The sequence below is a fragment of the Alligator mississippiensis genome, chromosome 5, assembly GCF_030867095.1.
Source record: "Alligator mississippiensis isolate rAllMis1 chromosome 5, rAllMis1, whole genome shotgun sequence".
In the NCBI taxonomy this organism is placed as follows: Eukaryota; Metazoa; Chordata; order Crocodylia; family Alligatoridae; genus Alligator; species Alligator mississippiensis.
In genome coordinates, this window is record NC_081828.1 from 32,994,648 (window position 1) to 33,022,615 (window position 27,968).

Consider the following 27,968-nt stretch of genomic DNA (forward strand, 5'->3'; position numbering starts at 1 on the left):
CCGCTGGGTCAGTGTCTACACATTGCCTGCTGCACATGAAAAAACTCAGCAGCAGGGTAGTACTTGTAAATGCTTGTATTTACAAGTACTGTCCTGCGTCAGAGTTTCTTATTTTCCTGTGGCCTATTAGAGCCACATGCTCCACAATAAACATCTCGTGTATACCCGCCCATTCAGTTTCAGCAGCTTCCTGCCAGGTGATTTTGTCATAAATTAATTGGTGGTTTGAGCAGCCTGAATGTTTTATGAGGCACAAAGAAAGAACCTCTAAACTAAACTGAACTAAGAATATAAAGATCTAGGTTAGTAATATCTGGTCTTTGTAAAGGTGCCTAAAAGGAAAGAAAGGTTAAAGATCTGCAAAGACAAATTACAATGCTACTTCACACAGCTTTACATCTCTTCTTATCTCGGTGTGCTGATAGGAAAGTTTATAGGCTCCAAAACGTGAAAAGCCAGGTAAAGTTTTGGCTTCCTAAGTGTGCCTACACCAGCTGAACATGCCCAATTCTTTTGGTTTCCTCCTGATTGTGACAGTACTCTGGTGGACTAGATACTTTGTATTGGTGTATGATTTAGTTTCAGGAAATTATTGATATGAAAAGGAATAATATTGTAAATGTTCCTTTTTATAAAACAAAGGTACCATAGCCTGTTTTAAAGTGTGAGGTTAGTCAGGCTTGGATGTTTTCACTTGGAGTTCTCAGGAAAGTTATCATTAGTTTTAATAACGCACCAAATACAGTTTTATTTCTGAAGAAAATAAAAATTGGATTTTTAGGCAAATTGCACTGAAAGCCTATTTAATTCTTTGGTGTTTAGGAGCCCACTGAAATTTCCAGAACATTGAAGCTGGATCATTATCTTAAAGCAATGGTTCTCAACTTTTTTAGTTTCAAGGCACCCCTCCATAACTTCTGAATTTAATGGCACCCATTTTGACAGCCACTGTTTTACTGCCTGAGCTTACCTCAGTGGTTCTCAGATGGGTTACTGCTGGTGCAGCCAGATCAAACTGCCCCTGAGCACCTTGTGCAAAACCAGATCAGGAAGCACCTGTAGCAGGAGTGGGTGCTCTTGCCTGCATATAGGTTTATCTGATAACCTAATGCAGGCAGGAGTGCCCACTCTTGCCACAGCCCTTTCCAGGCCACCCCCACATGCTCTTCCTGGAAACAGAGGCTCCTTCAAAAACAGGGCAATTCCATATGGCAGTGGAAGTGACACAGCAGTAGTCTGGAAAATATAGAAAACATGCAGATACACCTCCAGACTGCCACAGTAATGCCACATCACCAGGATGAAACTGTTCCACATGCCTGTTTCTAGGAGGAGTATGCAGGACTGGACCAGGAAGAGCTGCAGCCTGCATTTAATTTAGCTGATAAATGCAATACAAGCAAAATTTAAACAGCTTCTACTGCAGCTGCTTCCCAATCTGGCTTCACATCAGGCTATGGGGCAGTTTCACATGGCACTGATGGCACCTGCATTGTGGCACCCTTTAAAAGGGTCTCATGGCACCCCAGCTGAACCACCGTTGTAAAGTTTAACCCTTTTCAGCTTCAGGAGTGTTCTTTAGTTTGAAGTAACCAAGCACTTACTGCATTTTAGTCTGTTTAGAAACAGTAAATGTTAACTACAAGAAAGTGTGCACTAGTATTCATTCATGGTGTTATTTTGGTGTATTGACTTAAAGATACTAAAGCCCATATGTGTGTTTGCATTCTTTCCTATATTTATAATACAGGATAACCAGGAAGATGATCCCACCTTCCCACTAATAGATTCTAATGCGCAAATGCAGATTCGAAAGCGGATTGTACTTGAAAGGCTAAGAAAAGTGTAAGTATTTTTCTTATGGAGTGAGCTGAAATAGAGCAAACATGTTCTGGACTTCATTAATCAGCACTTGATATAACAAACACATTCTGAAAGTGTTCTGTGATCTGTACGGACTAGTTGTTTCTGTATGGAACTTAATATGTAGGTTAAAAACATTAGTCCTTAAATAGAATCAAGTTATTTTTGAGATATTTGTGTCTGATATAGCTGCACTGGTTGTGAATAAAGACAGTCAACCTGACAACCCTTTCAGTTAAAAGTGAAGGGCCAATTGGTAGGACACACTCTAAAAGGGGCTTCCCCTTTTTTTAAGAGCAGTATAGCTCATAATTGTTACGTTTTCAGTTGGGTGTGCTGCTGCTCCCACTGGTTGGAGGAAGACACATATGTGGCAGTGTGATTGGCATTGTATTGGAGTTTTTTATATATGTTGTGGGATGTAGTATTTGTTATTGTAAAGTTACATGGTGCTTAAATCAGGAATTGTTTTACCTTGAAAACTAGTTAATTTCATTTATTTTCTTTAAAATAGTTTCTTATGAATCTGAAAATGTAAAATATTTCTATTAATTTTAGTGCACCAACACTTACGAAAAGTTTTGTAGAACTCAAAGCTGTTTGAGGTAGGCATAGTGTCTTTGTCCTGCACAGCACACCATATATTGTTGTCATCAAATCAGCAGTGCTTTAAAAACTGTTAAGTAGTTCAAGCAAACTCTTGCTAAAACAATTTCTATTATGAATATGGATGGTTCGTGTGGATGGGGTTCACTTTATTTTTATTTTTTAAATAACTTTTCCTTCCTGTACTAGCTGTAGGCAGCCAAACTACATTAAAGCCTGCTTGATTCTTAAAACTATTTCCAAGCATCAGTCCCTGCTCAATCTACATAGATTCATTGCATCTTAAAGAAGAAAGTGTGTAACAGTCAAGGCTCTGTATATCATGACATTTAAAAGGGTTAGACTAACAAGGTTTAAGACCATTTAAAAACTCCCTCTTGCAATTATCTAACAGTTCCTAGGCAGTGCAGACAAGGAATAATAATATTCATTTAATGACTGTAGCTGAGGGCCCTTATTAAAAATATATGAAGAAGGTATAGTAATATTTCTTTTCACTCCGTGTCAGTACTGATGGGGTATAAACATGCAATCAGACTGCTTGTAGCAAAAACTGATAAATATTAACCAGTGATCCTGCAAAGTCTGAACTACAGACATCCTAAAATACCTGCTACCAAGAACAGTTGGAAATAATAGTATTGGATTATCAATCCATGTTTTTTTCCTAAGTTTTTTTGTGCGCTTATTTGTACTGAAGCTCCCAGTTAATTTAATTGGATTGTTTTTTGTGTTTTTTGTATGGGAGAGGAGAAGGGAGAGAGGGGATGAAATACCTCCTTTTTTTCTTAATTTTTTTTAACAATTTTTGTCCCTGACAAATGTAAAGTTTGTCATAGAGTGGAGCCTTGACAGTAGCCTAGATAGCTCCTAAAAGACTTGTCTGCTCAATGGACAGCCATAGTAGGAACAAAAACCCCAAAACAGAATAGAGAATAATACAGAAAATACTGCAGAGCCCTTGAATAGATTGTACCTTATCTGGAATGCTGTGTACAAGATTGGTCTTCCCACCTCAAAAAGCACATTATAACATTGGTGGGTGCTGTCATGGGAAATAAAGATAATGAGTGCAATTTCTATTGTATGAAGAGACTGAAAGTGTGATAATTCTCCTTAGAAAAGTGATAAATGAGAAATGACATGATAAAACTATACAAAAGACGTGGTAAAGAGAACGTAGTTCAGGAATTTCTGCTCTTCCTGTATTTTAACTCCGGATGGGGGGCGGACACTATCCAGTTGTATTGAAAAACTGATGCTTCCAACACAATGTATATGGACCATGAGGGACACTGCTATGTGGTATCATAGAAGTAGCAGCAAGATGCAAAGAGACATTAGATATTTATGTGGATAGCTAGGATGTTCATTTGGTGCTAAACTTCCGTAAGAGATGAGAGAAAAAATCATTCTCCGGGTATAAGCCACTATCTATTTGAGGTTAGAATAAGACTTAAATGGTAATACTGTAAGGTTTCCTGAACATTTGCCTGAATCATCTGCTGCTGGTGACTGTTAAAGACACAAGATTGAACTCATTGGGTTAGCTATTTCCTGGGCCAGTATGATGACCCTTATTCAGGGAAGATTAATTTTTTTTTAAATAGTTGAAGAGAAATGCATTTCACAATTTCTCATTCAAAGCTGCAACTTTGATGCCTCAAATTTAACTTCTAAATCTGTATTTAGGCACCTGCATAAATGGCCATTTGAGCCTCACTTCTCTAAGAAAACAATAACACTTGTACAACCACATATTTCACTGGAGGCAATGGTGGTTTGGATGTTCAACTCCCTTTAAAAAAAGCAGGCTACTTCTGGTTTGTAAAAATTGCAAGATGCAATAGATAGCAGAAGTCCTGGCTCTTGTATCATTTATGCTGCATTATGTTGTAACGTAAACGCATATCAGAATCAGAATCTTGCTTTAATGCTGCTTTCTCTGGCTCCAAGTTGCATTATAAATGTAGTCATTATCATGAGTAAGGTTTTTTTGCTGGGTAGTTCTTAACAGGAATACTTTACTCTGAAGTAGAGATTTTTGAGATGCTGAATGGTTTAAAAAAAACGAACTGAGGAATGCTTTGATGCAAGAGAATGTTAATCTCCTAAAAGAACAATAAAACTGACATGCAAGCTTTGTCCCCAACTAAAATACTGTAGTTCTAACATACAGTGATACCAGCTTCTTGGGAACCTGACCATTATACCAATATCCTAATTACTAACCTAGGTATAATAATGTTGTACCAAACTCTGTGTACAAAGTAGCTCACCTTCATATCTCACTGTTGTTTGTTTTCAGATTGCTTTATTGCACTAGTACCATCTTGACTTCCAACTACCAGCATAAAAATTGATTGTCTATGCCTTTTTTTCTTCTTCCTGTTTTTCATCATGTGATATTAAATTTTTAAGACTGTTCTCTGCACCCAGATAATTCAGTTGCGTCTTCCTCTTCTGAACCTAAATAACCCTATGAAAACAGATACTACTTGCTCACCCACTAAATCATAAGGTTATAAGGTGGGTGCTAAAGTTTTAATTTTATGAGAAGTACAAATGCCATTTCTCTTTTGAGCAGATACCTCCTCAATATCATATATCTTGTATATTAAATTATTACTATTAAAGTATTAGATTATTATTACATTATTGAATCAAATCTCTTCTACTTAAATTATTTCACTGTCTAAATCTAAAATAATATTTGAAATAGTTATGACCTTTTAGATTCCAGTCCTCCCCGTTGCAAACAGAATTGCTTTTGTTAAAACGTCTTGATGTAATGGAAATTTGAACTTAATTTGTAGAATGTAGTTGCTAGGTATATTGTATTCTTTGTATTTGCACTAACTTTCACTTGGGTTGTTAAGTACTAAATACCTCCTCTAATGGGTGAATCTGAAAGGTAAACTTACAGGCCTGATCTAAAGGACAGAGAAGACAATGAAAGTCCCTATCTTGACTTCAGTAAGCTTTGGATGAGGCCCTATTCAGGAGAAAATGCTTGTTGATAGGAAAATCTTACAACAAATATCCTTTTCCTTTAGATTGCCTGCAGTGCTGGGCCCTCTTCAGATTACACTAGGTGAAGTTTACATGGAATTGAAAAGTCTTGTCTCAACTTTTAGGTAAGTGTTGGTTTCTAGGGATTTTTCCTGGTTAAGTTCCAGTTACTGTATCCACAAATAAAGCACAGAGGGGCCCACTGAAGATTTGCCGAATTCCTGCAGCAGGTCAATGTAGGTAATTCCCAGTGGACTGACAAGACAGCCCCATCACCTGCTTTTCTGACTGTGTGGGGGTCATCAGGAGCATTTATATTTTTAAAAAAGTAGGCCAGTGGACTCTAGAGAATGGCAGTGAGTCCTTTAAAGACACTACCATGCTGTCACCTCCTATCAAATATGGACTTCTGAGACCTGTCACTTTCCCTTCCTCAGTGCCTGCTGTAGCCAAGCTAAGTGGTGTTTAATGTGATTAATTCTGGTTACCATCAGCTCTCTGAACTAAGAAAATCAAGCTTGGCCCTTCCTGCTCTTGACTGAAGGGGAAAAGACAGGGAATAGAGCAAAGATCCATATAATTCATCACAAAGAGGTCTGTAGTCTGAAGTCTTTCTCCTTGGTCCCATTGAGCTTAGCAGCCTGAAGCATTGACAAAAGGCAACAACGCTAACAACAAATAGGGTGATGATAACTTAGTCATTGTACATGTCACAAGTTCTTTACTGTCTCAACATAGTCCCCACGCCACGTGTGCCAGCAAGGAGTAATGGCAATTACTAGTTACCATATTGTCTTGCATATTACCTGCACATTCCACACCACAACCAGCTGGGGAAAATTGGGGTGTGCATTTATACAAGGAAAGGGGCTTCTCACAGCCCCAGAAATTTGGACGGTTGGTGGAGCGGTGGCAGCATTAATTACTGCAGCTCTGGGACTCTGAAGTAAGAGACTGGGTCCGGCTGAGCAAGTGACTGCAGTTAGTGTGTGGACCCAGATTCAGCATGCCACCCAGTCCTGGATCAGGCTGTGCTGCATGGCCTGTTGCCAGCGTACTAGGTCAAGTCCCAGCATACAGTCCCCAGCCCCAGAAACCCCAGACCTCTGGTACTTACCCATAAACTCCAAGGTCGGGCTTTTTTTTTTCCTTCTTGGGGTGCTCCCAAAATAGGTTGCTTGTTATATTTGGGTGGTATATTTTACTTGATAAAATGCAGTATATGTAGCTTAGCACTGGTTCCAGACTTTTTTAAATTTTTGTTCATTTGTTGTGCTGAACAGCCAAAAAAAGGTTTTAAAAGAGTTTTTCTCATGTTAATTCATTTGGCCAAAGGGATTATTGCTTTGGTAAGTATAAGGCCAATTCAACTTAAACTCTGATGTTCTATTTGACATCTTCAAAAATCATGTAAGAAATAGAGATAAGTAGTACAGTTCTCTAAATATGGAATCTTTTGTATGTGAAGGAAGAGGGTATAAGATTTTGTTTGTTTGAATAAATTTTTTTAAATAAATCCCTATTTTTAAAGGAATTTTTTATTAACTTTGTGCCTATATGCCTATATTTACATACTTTTTAATTATCTAGGTTTATAGACAAGCATTGAAGTCTTCTTAGTCTGCTTGAAATCTCTAGAATGCTGAAACTGGTAAAGATTATACATAATGGATTCTAGCCAGTGCTACTTCTAGCCAGATAGTTAACTGTATGAAAAGCAAAAACGTGAGCCCTTAAGCAGAATTTTGTTTTAAGCTTTACTAGCCATTCAAACAAGAATGTGGCCACATCAGGCATTTGGGAAGGACCCATTATAAAAGTGTCTAGGCACCAAAATAGACTACTTAAAAAAAAATAGCTGAAAACAAATTGAGATTGAGTTCAGCTCTAGCTGGTTAGGACTTTTACACAGATATGTTACTATCTTCATTATTATTTGTTAAGCCATAGTGGTAGATAATTCAAGTGAGCCTGTTGTCATATTAAATATGCTCCCCCAATATATTTTGCAGCACCCTAACAGTGATGCAATTCTCAGATATGGTTCTGTTTAGTTTCAGTGCTTTCTTGTTAAGTGGTTTAAATACTGCTTGTCATTTTATTTTAACATTGAACCTTTTTTTGCAGTATCTCTTGTTAAGGGGTAAGTTGAAGGCTACTGGTGGCAAATTTGATGTGGCTTTAATTTGTCAGTTTGCCTGGCAGTTGGTTTTGTTTAATTATATTTTGGGGATCACTTATTTTTTGGTATTTGAAATGTTATTGTAGGGATCTATGAGTAGATACTTAATGTAAATATTTGGGATTTACTTTGTTACTGCTGATAGCAAGATTACAGAAAACTAGAAATATGGGATGGGGTCAGATTCTCTGTCTTTATTCAGAAGTTACTAGAATCAATTCAGTCAGGTCTAAATTTCCCTTCTACCTTTGTCCTATTGCCCGTTAAAGGCAGGAAAAATGTCTTAGGCTTTCCCCTTCTGATGCAGTAGAATCTGCTGGCAAATGCTACCTTTGTGACTATTAGTCTAAAAATCCATGGTCACTGATATCAAGGGCCCATTGCTATAATGACTAATGTACCAGCTTAAATTAACTCACAAGAGTTGTTTAATTAATTTCGCAGTGAATACTCAGTAGTGGGGGGTGAGGAAACAAAATTAAATATATAGTTGTGTTCACAGGGTTCAGGGCTTTAAATGCCACCAAGTATTTTAATAGGATTGAAATGCTAAATAAATATGGGGACAGCACTGACAGATAAATCTTTTCTGCTTTGTGTGCTGGAAGATCTTCAGGCTGAGAATTTACTGAGGACCCATCATAGGGGGATAAAACATGGTCAGAATATAGAAGAGTCCAGCTAAATTCAGTAGTTAGACTGAAAGGATAAAAGAGCATGTGGTGAACTAAGCAACAACAATTTTCAGCTCCATTGGTTTTTAAAGGAACACTTGCAGTTCAGCCTCCTTTGGGCAGCATTTTATTCAATCACCACTGCTGGGAAACACACTAAAGAGATCTCGGGAGACATTTTAGAATGGTTATAGTTCTTCCCAAGTAAAGTCCCTCTGTGCCTGTAAGCTTTTGTTACGAAAACTGAGATGTCAAATAAGTCTCCAGAGTCTGTAAGGGCACTTTAAAGATCAAGAGAAAATTAGATATTCATTTATCCTAGATTTCTATATAAATAAGATAATGAATGTGATTTTAAAAAATGATTTTTTAAAGAATAATACTTTTATTCAAAATTGACTGTTGTGGCTAATAGAAGAATATATATGAAAGTTCTCTTAGAAGCTGCCTTTGACTTCAGAATTTCTTCCTTTCTGAATTTGTCAAAATTCTGAGCTAAAAATGTTTACATGGTCTTTTTTAAGATGGTTCTATCCGGTGTTCCTCTAAGGCTTTGTCTTGGCTAGATTCACAGCAGGATGCAAGCATGTTAGCTCATGTATGTGAGTCAACACGCTTGAGCTGAAGTTTATCTTCCTCCCCTAGGTTTCAGCTTGACCAGAAAGCATATGTTAAGTGTATACTCCCTGTTTTAAAACATGTTGGCTAATGCGTTCAAACACAGATTTTAAAATAATTAAGACAAGCCCTTCATTCTAAATTTGCCAAACAGGGATCTCAGTCCTGCAGTGAGATGTTTGAGTATAGACCTGCAGCTTAAAGAAATGTCACCCAAGTCAGTGGCTTTGCTTTTTAAACCTAGTCAGGATAGATAAGACAAGGAAAACTGCCTTCTAACATGTTCTAAGTTGGTCAGTTTCAGACCTAGAAAAGTGTCTGTGCTTAGCATCAGTATGTGGTAAAGTACAGGTTCCCTGCTCTTGAATACAAATAGTTAGGCTGAGCTATTGAATAGTATCTGACATTGCATCTTTAGATCCTAGCCAAGATACTGCTAGCGGGACTCCCTTCACATAGACAGCAGGTCTACAGTAGTAGTTCAGACTGTAGATTTGGAACTATAGGTGCCTTAACTTAAATGCACCTGGTTTGATTTGCAGAGTTGCTGAATGCTTACACCTTTCACTTCAGTAAAGTATGCAAAATAATGAATGATACAGAAAAAGGAAATCGGAGACATCTTTCTTTTTACAGTTTTTCCATTATGCAAGAGAAAAAGAATGCTTTGCAAATGGAAAAGCAGCAAATGGAAAATTGATAAAGGAATATTTTTTCACCCAGTACATAATTGGCTTAGAGGATTCATTGCCACAAAAAAATCAAGACCAAGTGCTTAGTAGGGTTTTAAAAACCATATTTGACACTGCTATAGATAACAGAGATATCTTTACAATAAAAGGAATAAAAAGTTTTGGAAGGGAGAGTACTACCTTCCTCTTAAGGGCATAAAACGGGAAGAAACTGCCTTGATGCAGGTTATAGCCTACTGTAGTTTCTTGCCTCATGATAAACATTTGATACTGGCCACAATCCAAGAGAGTATACTGGATGGATAAGAGCAACTACTGATCTAGTATGGCAGTTTCTATGTTCCTGTGTATTCTTTCAAGGGAACCCCTGCTTTTAGGAAAGTATCTGGTGTCTGGAGACAACCTCCAATTTTCAGTAGCTAGTCACTAGGCTCTGCTTGCACTAAGCAAAACTTGCTGAGTTTCTTGTTTAAAAAGTTGCAGATTCTTTTCTCATGCTGTTTAGCAGAAAATTAGAACACCAGAAATTCAAATCACAGGACTAAAATTTAATTTTTAAAACATGTCTGCTAGTTTTTCATTCCCCCGCCCCATATGTTTACAAGATGGAACTCTAGCTTTCTCTTCGCTGTCGCAGATTGTTTTCAAATAACAGTTTTGGCAGAAGACAAAGCAAAAAATTATTGAACCATTTTTACAAGGGATTTGCGTTTGACTGTTGTCTGAAAGCTTTACTCTTCAGAGATGCTTGTGTTGACACACAGCTTGTTTTTGAAAGCGGCTGCCCTTTCACTGCTCTTATTATTTAAGGCTTCACACTTGTAGGTTGCTTGCTTTAGTCTGATCTATCTAAAATGGTTTTTTAAATGCACAAGCTCCCTAGGATAGGTGTTGTACCAAAGGTTACTGCTTGTGGAATCTTGACTACTCATCCAATCCCGCCACAGTAATGCATCAACAGATCTATATTACTGCATCCAGTAGGTTATCTGTCTCCTGACTACCTTCATTATAAATAACATATTGATGGCAATGACTAGTGTTGAGACCTTGCCAATCAATACTAACATTGAATAAGAGTTAATTGACACAAATAACTGCATCTCTCAGTTTGTGTACAAGAATGACGGCTTCTAGTACTTTAATCAATAATGGCTCCTTGTAGAGCATTGAAATAAAGCTGCTTTCTCCATTTGACAGTTTTCCCTGGTGATTTGGAGCTGTCTCTTCCATTGTGTCTCATCATAACAGATTAACTGGAATGTTACATATGAATTGTCTGTCAACATGATTCCATCAGGCATTTCTTAGTAGTGTTTATCATTGTCATCAGTACTGAGTCAAGACCTTCAGACCTTGTTTTGTCTTATTTTCCAAGTAGAAAAATGTTACAGTTTAGCAGATGCTGACTTTTTGTTGCTAAACCCTGACTGTCTTTCATGTTTTAAAACAGTAATCGATACAAGCGAGCTGTTTTCTAAAAAATGATAATTTTATTAAAGGCATAGAAAGGAACAAATACTGATGGAGATGCACTGCTTTAGTAGTTGGTGATCCTAAAGTTGGTTATTTGAACTATAATTACACCTCTGTTTTAGTTGTGAGAATCTTGCAAAGTTATTGAGGAGGAAATAAAACAGCATTATTTAAATCATTACTTTAAAAAACTGATTTCCCTACCTCCCACTATTGTAGGTGGCTAAAAGTAAACAGTCTCTTGTCAAAGTGAACAGTAAAGGTTTATTCCTCAACTTATAGCTAAATGTAAATGAAATGAAAGAATGAAAGGTGGGCAATTGAAATAAGGCTAGCAGAGATTGTAGATTTTATTGATGAAATCAATATTCTCATATTTTGTATTCTTTTTAAGTTTGACAAATAATAAGACTGTAACTTATTCCTGGCAAAGCAGCAAGTGCTTAAATCTTTCAGGGTTTTTTTTCATTTTGTGTTGTTGCTTGTTTTTGTTTTTGGTAATCCTGCACTGTGCACAGTGGAGAGCGGGAAAAATTACCATTCTTTTCACGAGCTCTCCCAGTGACTTCATATAGATGGGAAGAAAGAGATTTCATATAGATAGGGAGAAAGAGATTTATCACAAATTTCTTTATTAAAAACTACTACATCCCTAGTTTAAAGGTTGCTATCTTTGTGATACACCTGTTTGGACTGGAAAATGATTTATATAAAATATGGTTTATATTGTTCTGGTGACATACAAAGTAATATGTGCAGCTTAGCTGGTGTCATAGTTTGTTATTCATTGAACACACCTGTGGTGTTCCTGGTTTTAAAATCCCTAATTTTAGATTATTGCCCAGAAAGGGCCTGTCCTTACTGTGTTCTACAGTTGTAATGTTGAAACTACTTAAACACACAGTAGTCGCATTTAATTGATTTAAAGTACGGGTGCACGATAGAGATTTTTGGGGCCAATACTGATAACCGATTTTTAAGGAGGCATATCAGCTGATACCGATCTGATTTCCAGTACCAACCTAGCAACCTTGGAGAGCTGCGTGTAGCTGGTATGTGTGGTGTGGTGGGAGGGAATGGATGGGGGGGGGAGGGGAGTGCAGATTAAGGCCCCTGTGGTGAGGGATGAGTGGGGCTAGGGCTGGGGCAGCAGCTGGGACAAGTGCTGCCCAGGTGGGGCGGGTGTGGGACAGAGTCGTGGCTCCCACCACTGCACACCGCTGGTCCAATGACTGATCTGGAGCTCGCCTGCTTGTCTGGTGTCTTCCGCCGCTGCTCCCACCACTCATCCGGAAGGGCATGGGGGGGTGCCCCTCAATCTGCACAGGATGGGGCAGGCTGGGAAGAGACCCACACAGTCTCCGCCTCAGCCTGCCTGCCCTGTGCAGATCTGGGGGCACATACCCCCCCCCCCCCCCCACCATGCCCTCCCAGATGAGCAGCCGGAGCAACGATGGGAGCTGCTGGATGAGTGCCAGATCAGTGGTCCCTGGACAAGCAGTGCGCAGCAGCAGGAGCTGCCCCTCCCCTCACCCTCTGGATGAGCTGTGGCTCTATCCTGTGCCCACCCCAGTTGGGCAGCACTTGCCCCAGCCCCCCTCCTCCCTCACCGCAGGGACCTTGATCTGCACCCCACGCATCCTCCCTCCCCTTCCACCAAACCAGACTTACCAGCTGCACACAGCTGTCCAAGGTATCGCCTCAGTGCCTATCTGCTGCGGTGCAACTGCACGCACGCGCAGGCATTTATTGGCCAAATTATCTGCCACATCAGGCTGATTTCCGATATGATCAATTTTCTTTATATTGGTGCTGATCCAATATCGGATCGATGTATCAGTGAACCTCTAATTAAAGGTAATATGGTTCACTTCATCACAGCATTTTTTTGCTATCACAGCAGTGTTTACCTCTTTACATCTGCCATGCTTCATAGTCATGTTTAATTGGTGCACTGTGAGGAAAATCTTACTAGTTATCTAGAAAATGAGTAACTTTAAGGGAACCAATGATACAGTCTGTGATCATAATAAAGATTACAACTGACAACCCATCCAGAACACCTGTGAGGATGTTTCAGAAAGTAAGAGCAATTCTTCAATAAAACTATTTTGTATGCAATGATCGTGTACTGGACCATATCACTTCCACACATTTGTAAGCGATGGGTGCATTTGACAATGCCAGTGTCAGTGTTCACTGCTGCTGTGTAGTTTCCATTCATAGCACAAAGAATGGGTTAATTTTGAAATTGCTGTTACTTTCTGAAACACCTTTGTATATGTCTCTGAATAAGTGAAACACAATAACTACTTTATTTCATTTCTGCCAGCTTATTTGAATGCTTATCAGGAATAGTTTCTTCTGTTGCAATGTCTTAGGACAGTTTTAGCTGCAGTGAATGCGTCTACACATGCACTTTTCAGCAGTCGACTAATTAGCTCCACGGTAAAGTGTCACTGTCTACACATGTGCCGGTATTAGGACGTAGTAAATTAATTAACTCTGCTGTAGGATAGTATTGGCTGAGACAGTACTATGCTATGGCAGAATAATTACTTGTGCTGAAATGCAGGTGTAGACTGATTGGAGTTGGCTGGAGCATGAGTGCGTTAAAGTGTGAGGGCTGCCTGCCACCTAGCCCCACACTGTAGCACCTTTGTGCCTCAGCCAGCCCCTCTACCACCCAATGCCACCACCTGGAACCTGGGGTTGACCCGCCACAGATCCCCTGCCAGCCCAGGGCTGCTCCGCCCCAGTTCAAATTGCTGCAGTCCCAGGTGCCCGTGCAGATACTGCAGCTGGGAACAGCTAACTCCAGCACAAACCTCACTAATTTATCATGTCACCTGAATGGCATGCATAGAAGTACCCAGTGGTTGTTTCTCTCCCCTTACAGTACTTACTTGTAGTGCCCCACAAGGCCATGTCCTCCATACAATATCTGTATGAAGTCACTGGGAGAGCTTGTGAAACAGTAAGAACTGAAACATTTTATGCATATCATGCTCATCTCCTTCAACTCAAGCCATCTGTCAGCTCTTCTAGTGCTTTGTGGAAATGAAAATGTTTAAACTGAACCCCGGCAAGATGGAAAGGATGCTGATTGCAAGAGAAAAAGCACTTTTAGGAACTTACCTCAACAAGATCTGCGATGGATGGCAACTTCCTGTTCACTGTAAAGATCAGTATACAGTGCTCTTAGAATGCTGAAATAGCAACAGAGCTGTTCACTACCACCTGTGGTCTTCTGTAAAATTATGCCGCCACGCTCCCATTATACCCAAATCTGACCATAGTAATTCATGGATCTTTACCTTTGGCCTTGATTTACTGCAGCTTCATTATATCTAGGATTGAAGCTAAACCGCTTAAAAGCATCCATTGGTACTTAACGCAGCAGCCCATGTGTGTAGAAGAATGGCCCTAGCTTTCTGAAAAATTGTGTATCTTTCTGCACCCATGACCTCTGACAGTTATTCTAGATGTGAAACAACAGAAGGAGACTGCATGTGGGAGGCCAAACTTCCATTTGAACTGGATTAAGATTTCTTAGCTTTCCCACTGGAGATGAGCTTGGACTTGACTGCACTGAAAACTAAATGTAAAATCTGATTTCTTTGAATTTACCTTTTATCTCTCAGTTCACTGACACTTGAGAGGACTGGGCAGTAGGTGAGAATTCTGCTGCTATTACAACAGATGGAGAGGAAAAGGTTTTTTTTGTATTTGCGAGCTAGTTGATATGGTGCTGAAGGCTATGTAACTTACAGTAGATAGATATTGTACAGTACTATTAAAAATATTCATAATGAATCAAATGCTGATATTAGCTACTCCATTCTTCTCTTCATTTTCCAGTTCTATATGCATTTCAAAAATATGCATTTAATATTAGTATTTAAAATAAAAGTATTTCATATTGTCATTTATTTTTCAGGTTAACAAACATAAATATTATTCACAAAATGCCTGAATGGACCCTGATTGCCATTGTATTGTTATCAACGTGAGTACTTTCTAACATTCAGCTACCCTAACTAATCTATAATATTTATGAAGAGGTGACCTAAGAAAAAAGAGGTAATTTTTGTGTGAGGAATTTTAATCAGTTTAGAAACTATGCTAGACACAGAATAAATATATTTTTCACGCAAATTAAAAATAAAGAACAATTCAACATTTGCATCTGTGACATTAGCAATAATAAATATTAACTTGGGAAATTATGAGAAATTAAAACACAAATCCCTACAGATTGTCAGTCATACTTGCTTCTTTTTATTTGTTATTCCTTAATTTTGCTTTGAATTATCTTTTTGACTAAGCCACAAAAAGTAGTATTTGTGCATTGTTATTAGGTGGTGTATGTACAATAACAGACTCTTTTGGAGAATAAGAAACAAGAAAACGCCTTATAAAATATTAAAAGATATGTTCCATTACTCAATAGGGTTTTTTTCCTTTTTTTTTTTTTTAATTCCCTTTTTTCTACTAGAAGTATCTGTGTTTACCTTTAGAAATACTGTTGTCTTGGATCTCAAAACAGTATTTTATTAGTATATTGAATGATAATTCAAGTATACCCATTTAACACAGAAAAAATTATTTGACAGGCATAACTTCAGGGCATTTTTAATTATCCCCCAAAATGTATTTTAATATACTTGGATTATATGCATCATATAAAATTCTTATATTAGATTTCCTAAATTGCTATATAATTTTATTGTATACCATGTGAAATAAATTCTTAAATAGTTTTTTCCTTAAAAAGTCTGTTTTTATATATTCCTTCTCAACATATTTGTGTGCGAGAAGTTCCAGGTAATAAAAACTATAGTCATGTAAATTAGGTGACCTCTCCTCTGAAATTTTCTAATTTAATGTTCAGGTTTAAAGTTGAATAAAGACAAAACTGTAAACTTTATAGTGTTTTAAAACAGACTTTTCCATTACAAATTCATATTAAACATTTAACATTAGTTCACCTTTTAAGAAATCACTGGTGGTTTCAAAGAGTGTCAAACCCTGCCTTTCAGTGGGGTTAAAACCATCAAGCAATCTTTGTATGTCTTTCAGCTTGAATTACAAAATCGCAAAAATCTTATTTCAGAAACTGTTTATTACCGCACTGCTGCTTCTTCTTTTGGGCTTGCTGGGTCACTGGAGCCTGTAGGACAGAGAAGTACTTACCAGACATTCACAGGTCAAGAAGTGTTGTGGGCCAACCTCATAGCATCCCCAGTACTGCACTTACTTTCTTTGATATTACTTCAGTCTGACACATTGTTCTGGCTTTACTGTCCCAAGGAAGGCTATACCAGTAGGCATTAGAGTAGGCTTCAGCGAGCCCTACATCTGTGTCACCCAGCTAGATACTGCTCAAATGATTCATTAAATCAGAACACAGAAAGTAACTTTACTTGAATGCCTTAGTATAAATTTTTTATCAACTGTAAGAACAAATCTTTTGTCATTTTTACTATATACCTGTATGGTTGAATTGGTAATTTGTGAAATGGATCTTATGCATTTTTCAGGCAGTATATTTATGTTTAGTGAAATAGCAACTATTTTGTTCACAAGTGAAAAACATGGTTTTGGTTACCTACTACCTATAGTGTTAATAGTGAGTCCTAAAGGTTTATGATTATTTAAAATTTGGCAGGCAGTCTTTGCTGCAAAGTCAGAAATCAACAGTCAGGGCATCTTCTGCTTTCTAGAAGCCTTGTCTTGAAATAAGAATCCTAGTAGAGATTAAAATCTCATTTTAACTTTATTCCAGTGAAGTCAAAATGAAAAGCCTCACACTCTATTCCTCTTGTACCTAGTGGAGTATGGTGCTTGTCATCAGCAGCTGTCTGGTCATCACAACTCCAGGAAAGACTCTGTGTAGTCCAGGCTAGGAGGCTGCTGAAACCAACCCTCCCTTTACCTCCTGGATAGAAAGAGGACTTCTACTAGCATGTAATCTGGCAATGATCTGGCCCCATGATTGAACAGTAGCCATGTTATTCATAAAGCCAAACAATGGGCTAGCATTAGCAACAATTTAAGTTAATTGCTTATACCCCCCACTTAAATATATGATTATATCATGGGGGCTCCTAATGTAAAAATAATGTGGGGTATCAGGAGAAATAAAAATATGAGTAAGGGGATGTCAAAGCTACATATCAAAATAACTGTTAGGGTCCCTAGAGTGGGGTGTATATGTGTTTGGAGGGGTTGGGGGACAAGGTTTGTTTAAGTAATAGAGCTCTATTTCATGCAGTAGATACTTTTGCTAACATGACCTGTTAATTCAATAGTGGATTTTTTGGTTCATTTTCAGAATATCCTTAATACCTTTTGGCATCTGTGAATTTTACTTTGCTTTTGGCCAAGTTTCTATTCTTATTGGTGTCTTGAATTTTAACAGGATGTGATTACTATTAGTAGACCATTACATGACATTCTCCTTCATTTTGTTTAAAGTATGTGAGTAATACATTATCACAGTGTATCCAATATAAGATATTATGTTAGTAGAATGAACTCTCTGTTAGACATCTAGATTCATACTTAAAAAAATGCTGCAAAAAGGAATGGCCAATCTGAAAATCCAGCCTGAGGCATTTGCATCTTATTTATTACATACAAACATGCTGTATGTCATAACTGTGCTTCCTTAGACTAAATTTAAACATCCAGTGAAGAGATTGCATTCAGATATCTTTAAACTCTTTCTAAGATTAAGTAGACTTTAAAAATTGACTTGCAGGCCAAAAGCCTTGTTTAGTAACTTAAGTTATGATTGCTTGCAACATGGCCCTGTCTGAACATTTACTCTCTGAATTTTATGTTTTAGCCAGATACTTTCTAATGCAATGTAAAATACAATACTGAATGATAGATCCTCTTCCCAAAAGGTCTTTGCTTGATCTCAAATGAAGTGGATAAATAGATACATATATGGTATTTCAAGAAAAAGAGTGGAGACCAAAGTATGGAAGATTAGTTGCCACACAAGCATGGACACTTGCTGTTTTTAGTGTATACCCCTGGTACAGACTAATGGAAAGCTTTCAAGATATTCTCAAAAACATCTGCTTTCATCTTATTTATCTGAACTGGCTGGTTCCAGTGAACTGTGGCCAGTTTTATCTGCAAAGCCTATGAGCATCCCCCTCCCCACCTTCCCCCAGGCCCCCGCCCCTCCCAAAAAAAGCTTTAGCGCATTTCAGAATGTTCTGGGATTAGAGTATAAGCATCTGGATGCAGTATTTAAACTCAACATGATGACAATCACTAAACAAAAACCATCTTTAGATGTGTGCAGCCACTTTAGGTAAATGTATCATGTGGAGATGTACTCTAGAGATTTGCTCTCTGAAAAATGGCAGTGCAGAAACTGAAGAATCTGCATACTAGTATCTGTTGTTATTACTTTGCAAGCTATAGACTATCTATTGCTTAAAATTGAAATCTATACATTGCTTCCAGTGGGCTTCAGTTATTGATAATTCTGCTGAATTTGTTTAAACATTGCAATCTTTATATATGAAAATTTAAACGATATTAAACACAAATATCTTCTGCGCAATGCCAAAGTAAAGTAGTTCCCTTATTCTGCAGATTTGTTTTTTCTGTGAGTAGGCAGTCATATTTGTTTAGTTTAATGAAAAACTTAAGCTTTTAGTCCCGTTATGCCTGTAGAGAGTCAGTGCACCTTAGACAAACAGCTGAAAGCTATTTTGGTTAACAGTCCTGCTGATGATGGATAATGAGCCAAATTCCAACTAGAAGAAAAAATTCTGTTAAACTGGATCAGAGTTTGATGTTGTGGTTCCTAGTTTTAATTGTTTGGAGGGCCAAGAGTTTAAAATGTTCTTTTGCTTTTTCCTGATTTAATGACAAATTAATGCCACAGTGCCATCTTTACAGCATAATTTTTCGTCATTCTGATTCACTGTGTAAAAAAACCCCAACTTTTCCTCCAAGTTACGCTAAGTAAATATGTGTTTTCTTCCATTTTTCTCCTGTTCTTGATTAATGGATTATAACTGTTTTCAGTTAACAAAATGCAGTCAATTTTTTTTGATAAACAGGTCTTACTGCTACTTGCCTTATAAGCAAATTCAGTTCTGCTTATTCATCTTAAATCAGTAGTCTTTGTATTTCCTTTTAACACTGTTCAGATATTACTTGGGAAAATATGTGCAGCACAGTAACTTATGCAGGTAGGGCTTTTACTTTTGCTTATTGTGGATTTAATTGCGAAGTATAGCCTTCATTAAGTTAATTAGATTAATCTATATTAAAAATAAGTACAAAAAGGAAACTAGAAGTTAACACAGTTTGGAAGAAGGAGCAGTTGGTTTTTTTTTCCCCCTAATATAAGTGGCCTCAGCTGTGGTCTGGGAAAAAGATTTACAAATTTTATTGTTCTGCATTACTGCAATCTATATTTAAATATACAACTATCTTTTTGTTAATTCAGCATTCCCAGGAGACTTCTGAATGTGCTATGTATGATACAAAGCTCAAATATATTTATTATGCAGCTTTCCCCTGTACATTTTATGAAACCTAAATAAGTTTACCACTACTTTAAGATACCATCATAGTCACTGGCTTCGTCAGTCAAGGAGAAGAGCACAGGCTGCCTTCTAGAGCTCCTGGTTGCACAGGTAAATGTGTCCAGGTATAGATTGTATTTTCTTATGCATCCATTAGTTCTGCTACTCAGTGCAGGAGAAAGGTGGAGCCATGGCCTCCTTTTAGATGTCTTGAACCTAAAAAATATCTTGGAGGGGAAAGCTAATGTGTACATGCGTGCAGGAATGCAGGACCTGTGATCTAGGGCTGTGTGAAGGTTCAGTCCCTGATTCGATTCGGCAGATATTTGGCTCAATTTGGTGGCCAAATCTCTGTAATCCAAATCACATCAGAGGACCCTTTAATCTCTCCAAATCAAATTGCAGCCCTCCAAATTAACTCGGAAAGATTCGGACATAGACACAGCTTTAAATGTTTTTTCTACGTACCTCTAGATAGCAGGGGCTTGTGAGTGCGATGCTGGGGCACATGGAGTGTCCCACAGAAGCTCAGGGGGCTCCCCAGCACGCTCAACAGCAGACCCAGAAGTGGACCAAAAGCACTTCTGGGTCCCCCAGGGAGCATGCTGGCCCTCCCCCCTGCTTCGGCGACTGGTGCCTTCTGGGTCTGGGGGGTACCCAGTTTACCCCTGCAGGTGACCGCTGAGCCAGCAGGCCTACTTCCGGTCTGCTTCTGGGTTTGCCGCCAAGCCCGTGGAGGGCCCCCCTGCACTCCTGTGGGACACTCCATGTACCCCAACATCACAGCAATCATGAGCCATGCTGGTACCTCAAGGTATGTAGAAAAATCTTAAAGTTGTGCCTATTCTCTGAATCAGCATCGAATCTTCAGATTCGGCCAAATTGAATCGGGGACAGTGATCTGAATCAACAAATCAAATCAGAGTCCCTGATTCGGGCTGAATCCAAATCAAATAGGGTCCGCTTTAAACACCCCTACTGTGATCATGTCATACTGAGTGTGAGAATTGCATGCAAGGAAATGAAGTGGCAGCTAGGTCTTAGCTGTGTAAGCTACACAGTAGCTAGTCATGATCAGACCCTCCTATTTGCCCTCCTAACTACCAAAAAAAAAAAAAGAAAATTCTAGAGAAGAGGAAAATACAAAATTGTATTTTACTGGTCAGCATGTTTTGGAGCTTCTGAATGGAGCATCCTAAGGAAAATTTAGTTCACCTTCATCTCCCCTTTTATTTTTAATCTACAGGCCACAAGTACAGTACAGAAGGTGCAGTACTTTCCTCTGCCATCTCATTTCTGTCCTGTATGTAAGATATTGCTCAGGTTTTTATACCAACTGTAGTCCTAGCCCTGTCCCAAGGACACTGTTCTAAATTATGTCAGGAAGTTTTGTCATATTGACTCTTGCCCTTTGGCAGAATGAGTTGTCATGTCATTTTGAACTTCATGCCACTGTTGACCTCAGCAGTGAAAAACCTGCTAGCCCCATTTAGGAAAATAAATAGGAGCTATGTAATATTCTGAATTTTTAGTTTATTGATTTATTTATTTTTTTATTCTTGTAATAGACCTCATTGTTTGCTTTTACTTCCTCTAACTGTAATATGCTAGTTTATTGAAACAGTATCTGTAATTGCCCGAGAATGAAAATAAACCATGTATGCCATAAGTTTTAAAAAATTATGCCATAAGTTTCAAAAAGCTTTTTTTCCACCCTTTTTAAAACATGAACTAAGCTACACTGTAGTGCATCTAGTTGTGAAGCAAAACATGATGTTGCTGTTCAATATATTATCCTATAATGCAGAGATCAAAGCTGTTAATAGCAGGATTTAAACTTGGCATTAATCTTGGGTACTTTGGGTTAACCCACTGAGCAAACTTACTGTAGTATCACAGAGTGAATTACAAAGCACTAGCTTTATTTATAATGGGAACATCCCTTTGAAAATGTGCCTGCTTCCTTATTAATGCGTAATCTTTGTACATTAAATGCAAACATTTTTATCATTGAAACATAACCCATCTGTTAGAAAAACATACAAGTTTGAAAGATTGTGACAAGTGCATTCAAAGCTTTAATTTTATCTCTGCAACTTTCTAAAGAACATTTGAATTTACTGGAAACCTACCACGTGAGTTTCATTAATGTTAGAATTTTCATAGACTGTAAATCAGTGTTGAATCTGGCTTACTTTTTCTGAATCGGGCAGAAAATCTTTAGAAGTTAAACAGTGGTCCAAAGCTTGGTCAAACCAGTACATAAACTTTACCTTATTCCCCTTTCTAGACTGAGGCCTTATACAGACATTCAGTTAATCCTGGGAGAATTTGGAACAACCAAGGTTAAATCACTCCCAGGAGAGTTACGCCTGGGAAAGTGAATATTTGTACATGCTGAAAGTCATTCCACTATAACTATGCTGAGAGTAGATATCATTTAGTTCTTCTGTTCTATTTAAAAGCAGTATAACTTTTTGTGGGCATTCAGAATATCAACTCTTAAACATCTGCATTAGCACTGCATTTTTTATGCTTCTTTGTTACTTATGGTGGACTTCATGGCCCCAGGTAATAAAAAGGGACTGTCTAACTGGGCAACATTTCATCATTGGAATTCTGGTTTATTTTTGTCTTGTCGCTGTTGAAAGTTACAGATATGATATCACCAGCACTTTTGCCTTAACACTTGCATGGAATTATTACAAAAAGAAGACACTTTCTTTTTGTCTTTGAACACTATTGCAGAATCCTGCTTCCTTTTTCAAATAAAATTATGAAGTTGAAAACAAATATAGTGTTTTTTTCTGGTTCCTGACCCTGACTTTCTGCTTTTGCTTAGACTTGGGTTTTGGATTTCCCTATGGATTTGTCTTCTGGTTCTTAACCCTTAGCCTGACTCTGTGTTCTGACTTCAACCTGTGGATTTCTCCTTGGACTTCGTAGCACAGCTTCTGACCTTTCTGATCCTGACCCTGCCCTCTGTTGTGGGTACTGCACTGTGATTTCTCTCTGAGCTTTGTAATTTGGCTCCAAGGTTCTGTCCTAGCCTCTGGTCCCCCAGCCACCCCTTGGTGGCCAGATGATTAAACCAAGCCACCTACAACCTGATCCGTAACATCCACAGGCTGAGTTAGCCCACCAGTCATATGTTTGACATCTCTGATCTATAGGGTTTCCTCTACCTAGTCGTCATTTATTTGGTACAGTACACGAGACTTAACACTAGTTCAGATAAACCATTGGTCTGATCAGTATGGTCACTGCTTTTTTGTTCCTAATGCAGAATGTCTAAATCAGAGAGTAAGTTGGACAACAGAAGGTATGGCACTTTTGAAATATGGCGGTTTTTTGTTAGTGAAAACAAGGAAAATTATATTGCCTCATTAGGGAGGGAAAGGAATACATGTTATTGATGAGAACATGATATACAAAGTATATTTCTAGAAAAGGGGATATGACCAAGATATTAGAAATGTAGATGGTCTGTTTTTAGAGTGCATGGAATCCAAAAGGGCAAGTGGCTTTCCTTGATGGACAGGATGTAATTAGAGCAAACAAATTGCAGATGGAAAGGCAGGTGATAGTTTAGTAGACTTCTGTTTACTACAGAATTAAAGCTGTCTAGTAATGGAGTAAGGAGAGTCAATCTTCTTGAATTTAGAAACCAACATGTTGTAGGTTATCACAGATTCCCCTGTAATGAAAGCACCTAAAATTACAGTATATATTTTGTTTATCTAGAACTGACAGTATCCTCTTTTATTAATTATAAAGATGGAGCTACTGCTGTTTCCGTAATGAATACCCAAGTAGGGTGCTTTAAAATAATGTATGTGAGAGCAGCAGAAACAGTTTTATTTCATAACCTCCTCTCTCATCCCCTCACCCCCTCCCCAAGTCTCCAAGGAAAAGTTTTGGAGGCCTTTCCAGTAGATCTGGGAGGTGACATAATTAGCCAACACTTTGAAAAGTAAATCCCGAAACTGCAAAACATTTATGCATTAGTTAACTTTATTATAGTCATTGGTTTCATTAGAAGTACTTATGAGCAAAGTGTGCACATGCTTCAGTGCTCAGAGCACTGATTCTCAACCAGGATGCTACAGCGTCTTGGCATGCCTTGAAATCTTTTTGAGGTACTGTGGAAGGCTATGCAATGTTAGCACTGTTAGGTGTGCAAACATGATTCATGGGATAAACCCCAGGGGGCACATTCCCACATGCAGGGGCACACGTTTGCCGTGGCACAAATAGCAGTGGCATGTATTTGTGCTGCTGCTTTGTGCCCCACGGTAGGCCCCTGCACTCACACTATGGTGCATGCCAGATTGTCTCAGGTCGGGTAGGGGAGGCTGGGGCCAGCACCTTTGTTGGCCCTAGCAGCCTTACTTGCGGGTCTGGGGGCCTCCAGGGGCAGCAGCAGTGCCAATCCAGCCACATAGCCCGGATGGCAGTCAGAGCATGGCTCTCTACATCCAGACTCTGTTTCTGGCAGTGCATGCTGCTGCTGTATGCACTATGCTGCTTTTTGCATCTTTTTATATATATACCGGAACATCCCAGTATTTTAGCACCGCACTGTAAATTGGCCGTGCAGAGTACAATTGCATGTTCACTGTTTGCAGTGCTACAACCGCACATCTATGCTTGTCTGGACACACCCACGGATTTCAAATAGGAATCCATCACATTAAAGAAATTCTGATTTCCTGAGTTCTATGCAACAGTTGCTTGCTTGCTCGCTCGTTCTCTCTCTCTCTCTCTCTTTGGACTTTGAAAAAAAAACAAAAAACAAGTGAAAACTAAGAGCTGGCATTGTAGGAGGGGTGTCTTAAGTCTAAAATGGTTGGAAATCACTGTCTCAGAAATTTGGGGTTTTAGTACATTATTTCCTATTTAGTAGGAATTATATATCTTCTCCAAAAATAACAGCACAGGAAATTATCTTTACATTTTTCCGGAGAAGCTAAAGAAACTTGAGACTATCTTATAGCAAAATGAAGTGTTTCTGAGAAATAATTTGAGATTTAATGTTTATAGAGGGAATAAGGAGTTCTTAAGTGCAACTAAATTGCATTGCTTTACAAACAAATTTTGTAGCATCCTATGCATCTTAGAGATGGAGAAACTGAGGCAGAGTGATGAAGTGAATTGTCACAGTCACACAGCTAATGAGTGGTGAAGCTAGAAATGTAATAGTTAAAGAGAAATGGTAAGGTTTCCAAAGCCAAATATGTAGACCTACTCTAAAAAAATGTTAGGGGAAAATTAAAGCATTGTGTGCATTAAATCTCTTTTTGCTACCACCAGTGGGGCTGCAAAAGTGTTCTCAAAGAAAACCCTCTTTGAGAGGCTGAGGACTAAAAGAACAGGGATTTTGTAAACAGAGGGAAATTTAGTCAGAAAAATACTGATGTGCATCTATTTCACGTCGTTTTTACTTTGGACATATTTAGTGGTAAGTCTATTCCTGGCTTGGCTCTTTACTCAGCTGCAGTATTATCATAGTATTATTATTATTCCAGGTGTTTGATTTGTATATTGGTCTGTGGGATAGATAATCAGATTATCATGTTAGAAAGTTCTAAAACTAAACCATGATCAATTTTATGATCATAGTTTCTATAGTAACTGATCGCAGGTGAGTACATTTATAAAGTCATGTATTGATGAGTTATTTACATAAGTGGATTGCTTTGTATTTCTTCCACTTGTGATAACTGTATATCTGAATTAATCTTTACCAAAAGACTTTTTCATAGCATTCATATATTCTTCACTTGTCATTGCCTGTCAATTCTCTCTCATTCATTTCTGTGGTACCTGTTTATGAAAGAGTTCATCTTATTTATAAAGTCTACTTAGGTTTATGTTCAAACCAAGTATATAAGTATCCAGAAATCTGTTGGCTTCTATATATGAAGTGATTTTATAAAACTTTATAAAGATTATAACTTTCAGAATTGTTGCACAGCCCCTCTTCTGAAAAGCTTAGCTCCTGTCTTGCAAAGACTTGGTGTTTATGTTAACTTTATGTGCCTGAGTGGGACATATTTGCTTAGTAAGTTTTACAGGATTGTGTCCACTTACACCCAACCCAAGAGTTTGGTAAATATGAAAAGACTAGAATTCATAAAAGTCATGTTGCAGGAGGAATTGAAAAATGGAACGGAAGAATCAAAGGGAAGAGGAGAAAATACAAATGAGTAGTGGAACTAAACAGTTCTTTTTGACACATCAGTTGGATTAAACTAGATCTGACTCTGAAATGTGTGCTGGAAAAAAATTAGATTGGTAAAAGCAGTTTTATGTTAGACAGTTGTGATTTGTCTCAGATTCATCTCTTACTATAAATGCATTGGTTTTACGCAGATAGTGAAAATCCTTGAAAATATATGCCACTAAATATTTTAAGTGTGTTACTTTGTATCTATGTATAAATGTTAAACAAATTGAGTTAATGGTAATCTAAATGTCAGTATTGCATCTTGATTTAAGATACAAGAAACACCATTTGCTCGTGTCTATTAATCATATATAATAATGGACCATCTCCTCTGATCTGGCAAAGCTGTGCTTGGCATCTGACCTGAGAAAAGAATGAGGAGATGGTTTTGGGCAATCTTTTATTCTTCCTTAATCTTAGTGGCTGGCTCTTGGTGTAAATTAGAAATGCTCTGTCTGGCACTCAACTCCTCAAGAAGTTGCTTTCAGTTTTGCTGACTCTTGTGACTCTTATTTTCTCATGAAATTTGCTGCTGGGTTTTCTTTCTTTTTTTAAAAGGCAGCTTCTGAAGTCATGTGACTTGGTCTTAGCATTTATTTAAAACATGGTGGCAAAAAACTTTGAAAGCACAGGAAGTAATTGCTTAACCTCTAATATATATTTTTCAAACTTATCTTTAAAATAGTCTTATGATTTTTGAATGCATGGGACTAGTAATACTGCCTTCTGGCATCAGTGGATTACAAGAGCATAGGTCATCTCCATCCCCATTCCATGGGCCAGTCCATTATGGAACAGACATACCCCAGAACTGGTCATGCTGGCTTTCTAGTTGCTCGCTGAAGTGTGCAAAGCAGCCAAGTAGTAAGGAAGAATGTAAGCTGTCACCTGCAAAATAGTTTGCCTTCTACTCTTTTTCTAGAAGAATTATGATGGAAACTGAATTAACTGTACATCTAAGGCAGGTGTGCTAAAGTCCTGTCCCACAGGCCAGATCCGGCCTGTCAAGCAGTACCTTCTGGTCCACAGGGCTCCCCACAGGTCCAAAAACTTGCCGGTGGGGGAACAGGGACCAGTAGTAGTGTTAATTGGTGCTGCCCTGCTGCCAAATTTCTGGACCTGTAGGGAGCCGCAAGGGCTGGATACCATAGCCCTATGTGATAGATCAGAGCTGGCAAATGAGGCCAGATTGGGGCCACAAACCAGCTCCCTGGCACTCATCCAGCCTCCATGTCTGAAAGGTTGGGCACCACTGACTTAAGGCAAGGAAAATTTTAAAGGAATGATATTGCCTTACAAAAATACTGGCAACACTTACCATGCACAGGTGTAAATAGTTATGCATAGATGTAGATATTTAGGCCCTTCTATGTACTAAATATAAATTACTATAATGAAATAGATAAGTTTTAATAAGACTTACAAAGGTGAAGTGCTGTATGCTTAGTGCCATTTTTCCAATTACTTCTCAGACAAAAATTGTCTTAACATGCCACTGTACACTGCAGTAGAATTGTATATGTTGTGTAAACCCAAACTTTACTTATTCATTTAAAATGTCAAGCACATTTCATTAATGTTTTAAGTTAGTCTGTACAATTAATTGCATATGTACATAGAAGTGCATATTCTTTTTATGTCGGTCATAGTACAGTTTCATGGCTGTAGCTGGTGTTGAATTTTGACTCACTGTATTTTGTCTTTGAACATGCAGGGCAGTTTTAAAAATATCTTTCTGTTTGACATTTAACTTTCTTGCATCATTTATTGAATAAACAAGGTGATGTATTTAATCATTTTCTCTGTACTAAAATGAAAATCTTTAACGTTGTGACTTGACCTTCTAGCTTTTAACTACACATTTCATTAACCAAAGCATAGCCATTCTGGGAAGTTAGTAGTATAAACTCTACTTTTTCCCCCCTCCCTAATTCTTTGTGATGAAAGGATTTTATTATAATGTTCCATTGATACAACATCTTTGAAGTAATATGGCTGTCTGTTGCAAATAACAGCTGGCAGCTGACAAAGTAAGCTTTAAATTGCAGAATG

At 38.1% G+C, this 27,968-nt stretch overlaps 1 protein-coding gene across 3 annotated transcripts in view; it reads left to right on the forward strand.

The window, feature by feature from the left end:
* The window catches only part of RPAP2 (RNA polymerase II associated protein 2), a 67,892-nt gene that overhangs the window by 16,453 nt on the left and 23,471 nt on the right, over window positions 1-27,968 (forward strand). For 2 of the 3 annotated variants that reach the window (XM_014599739.3, XM_019479093.2), the window contains exons 9-11: window positions 1,751-1,845; window positions 5,526-5,606; window positions 15,064-15,132. In XM_014599739.3, the coding sequence (XP_014455225.1) occupies window positions 1,751-1,845; window positions 5,526-5,606; window positions 15,064-15,132 (245 nt within the window). Of the gene's footprint in view, window positions 1-1,750; window positions 1,846-5,525; window positions 5,607-15,063; window positions 15,133-16,957; window positions 27,716-27,968 lie in introns of those variants that run through there. The other variant, XM_014599740.3, reaches the window with a different exon arrangement.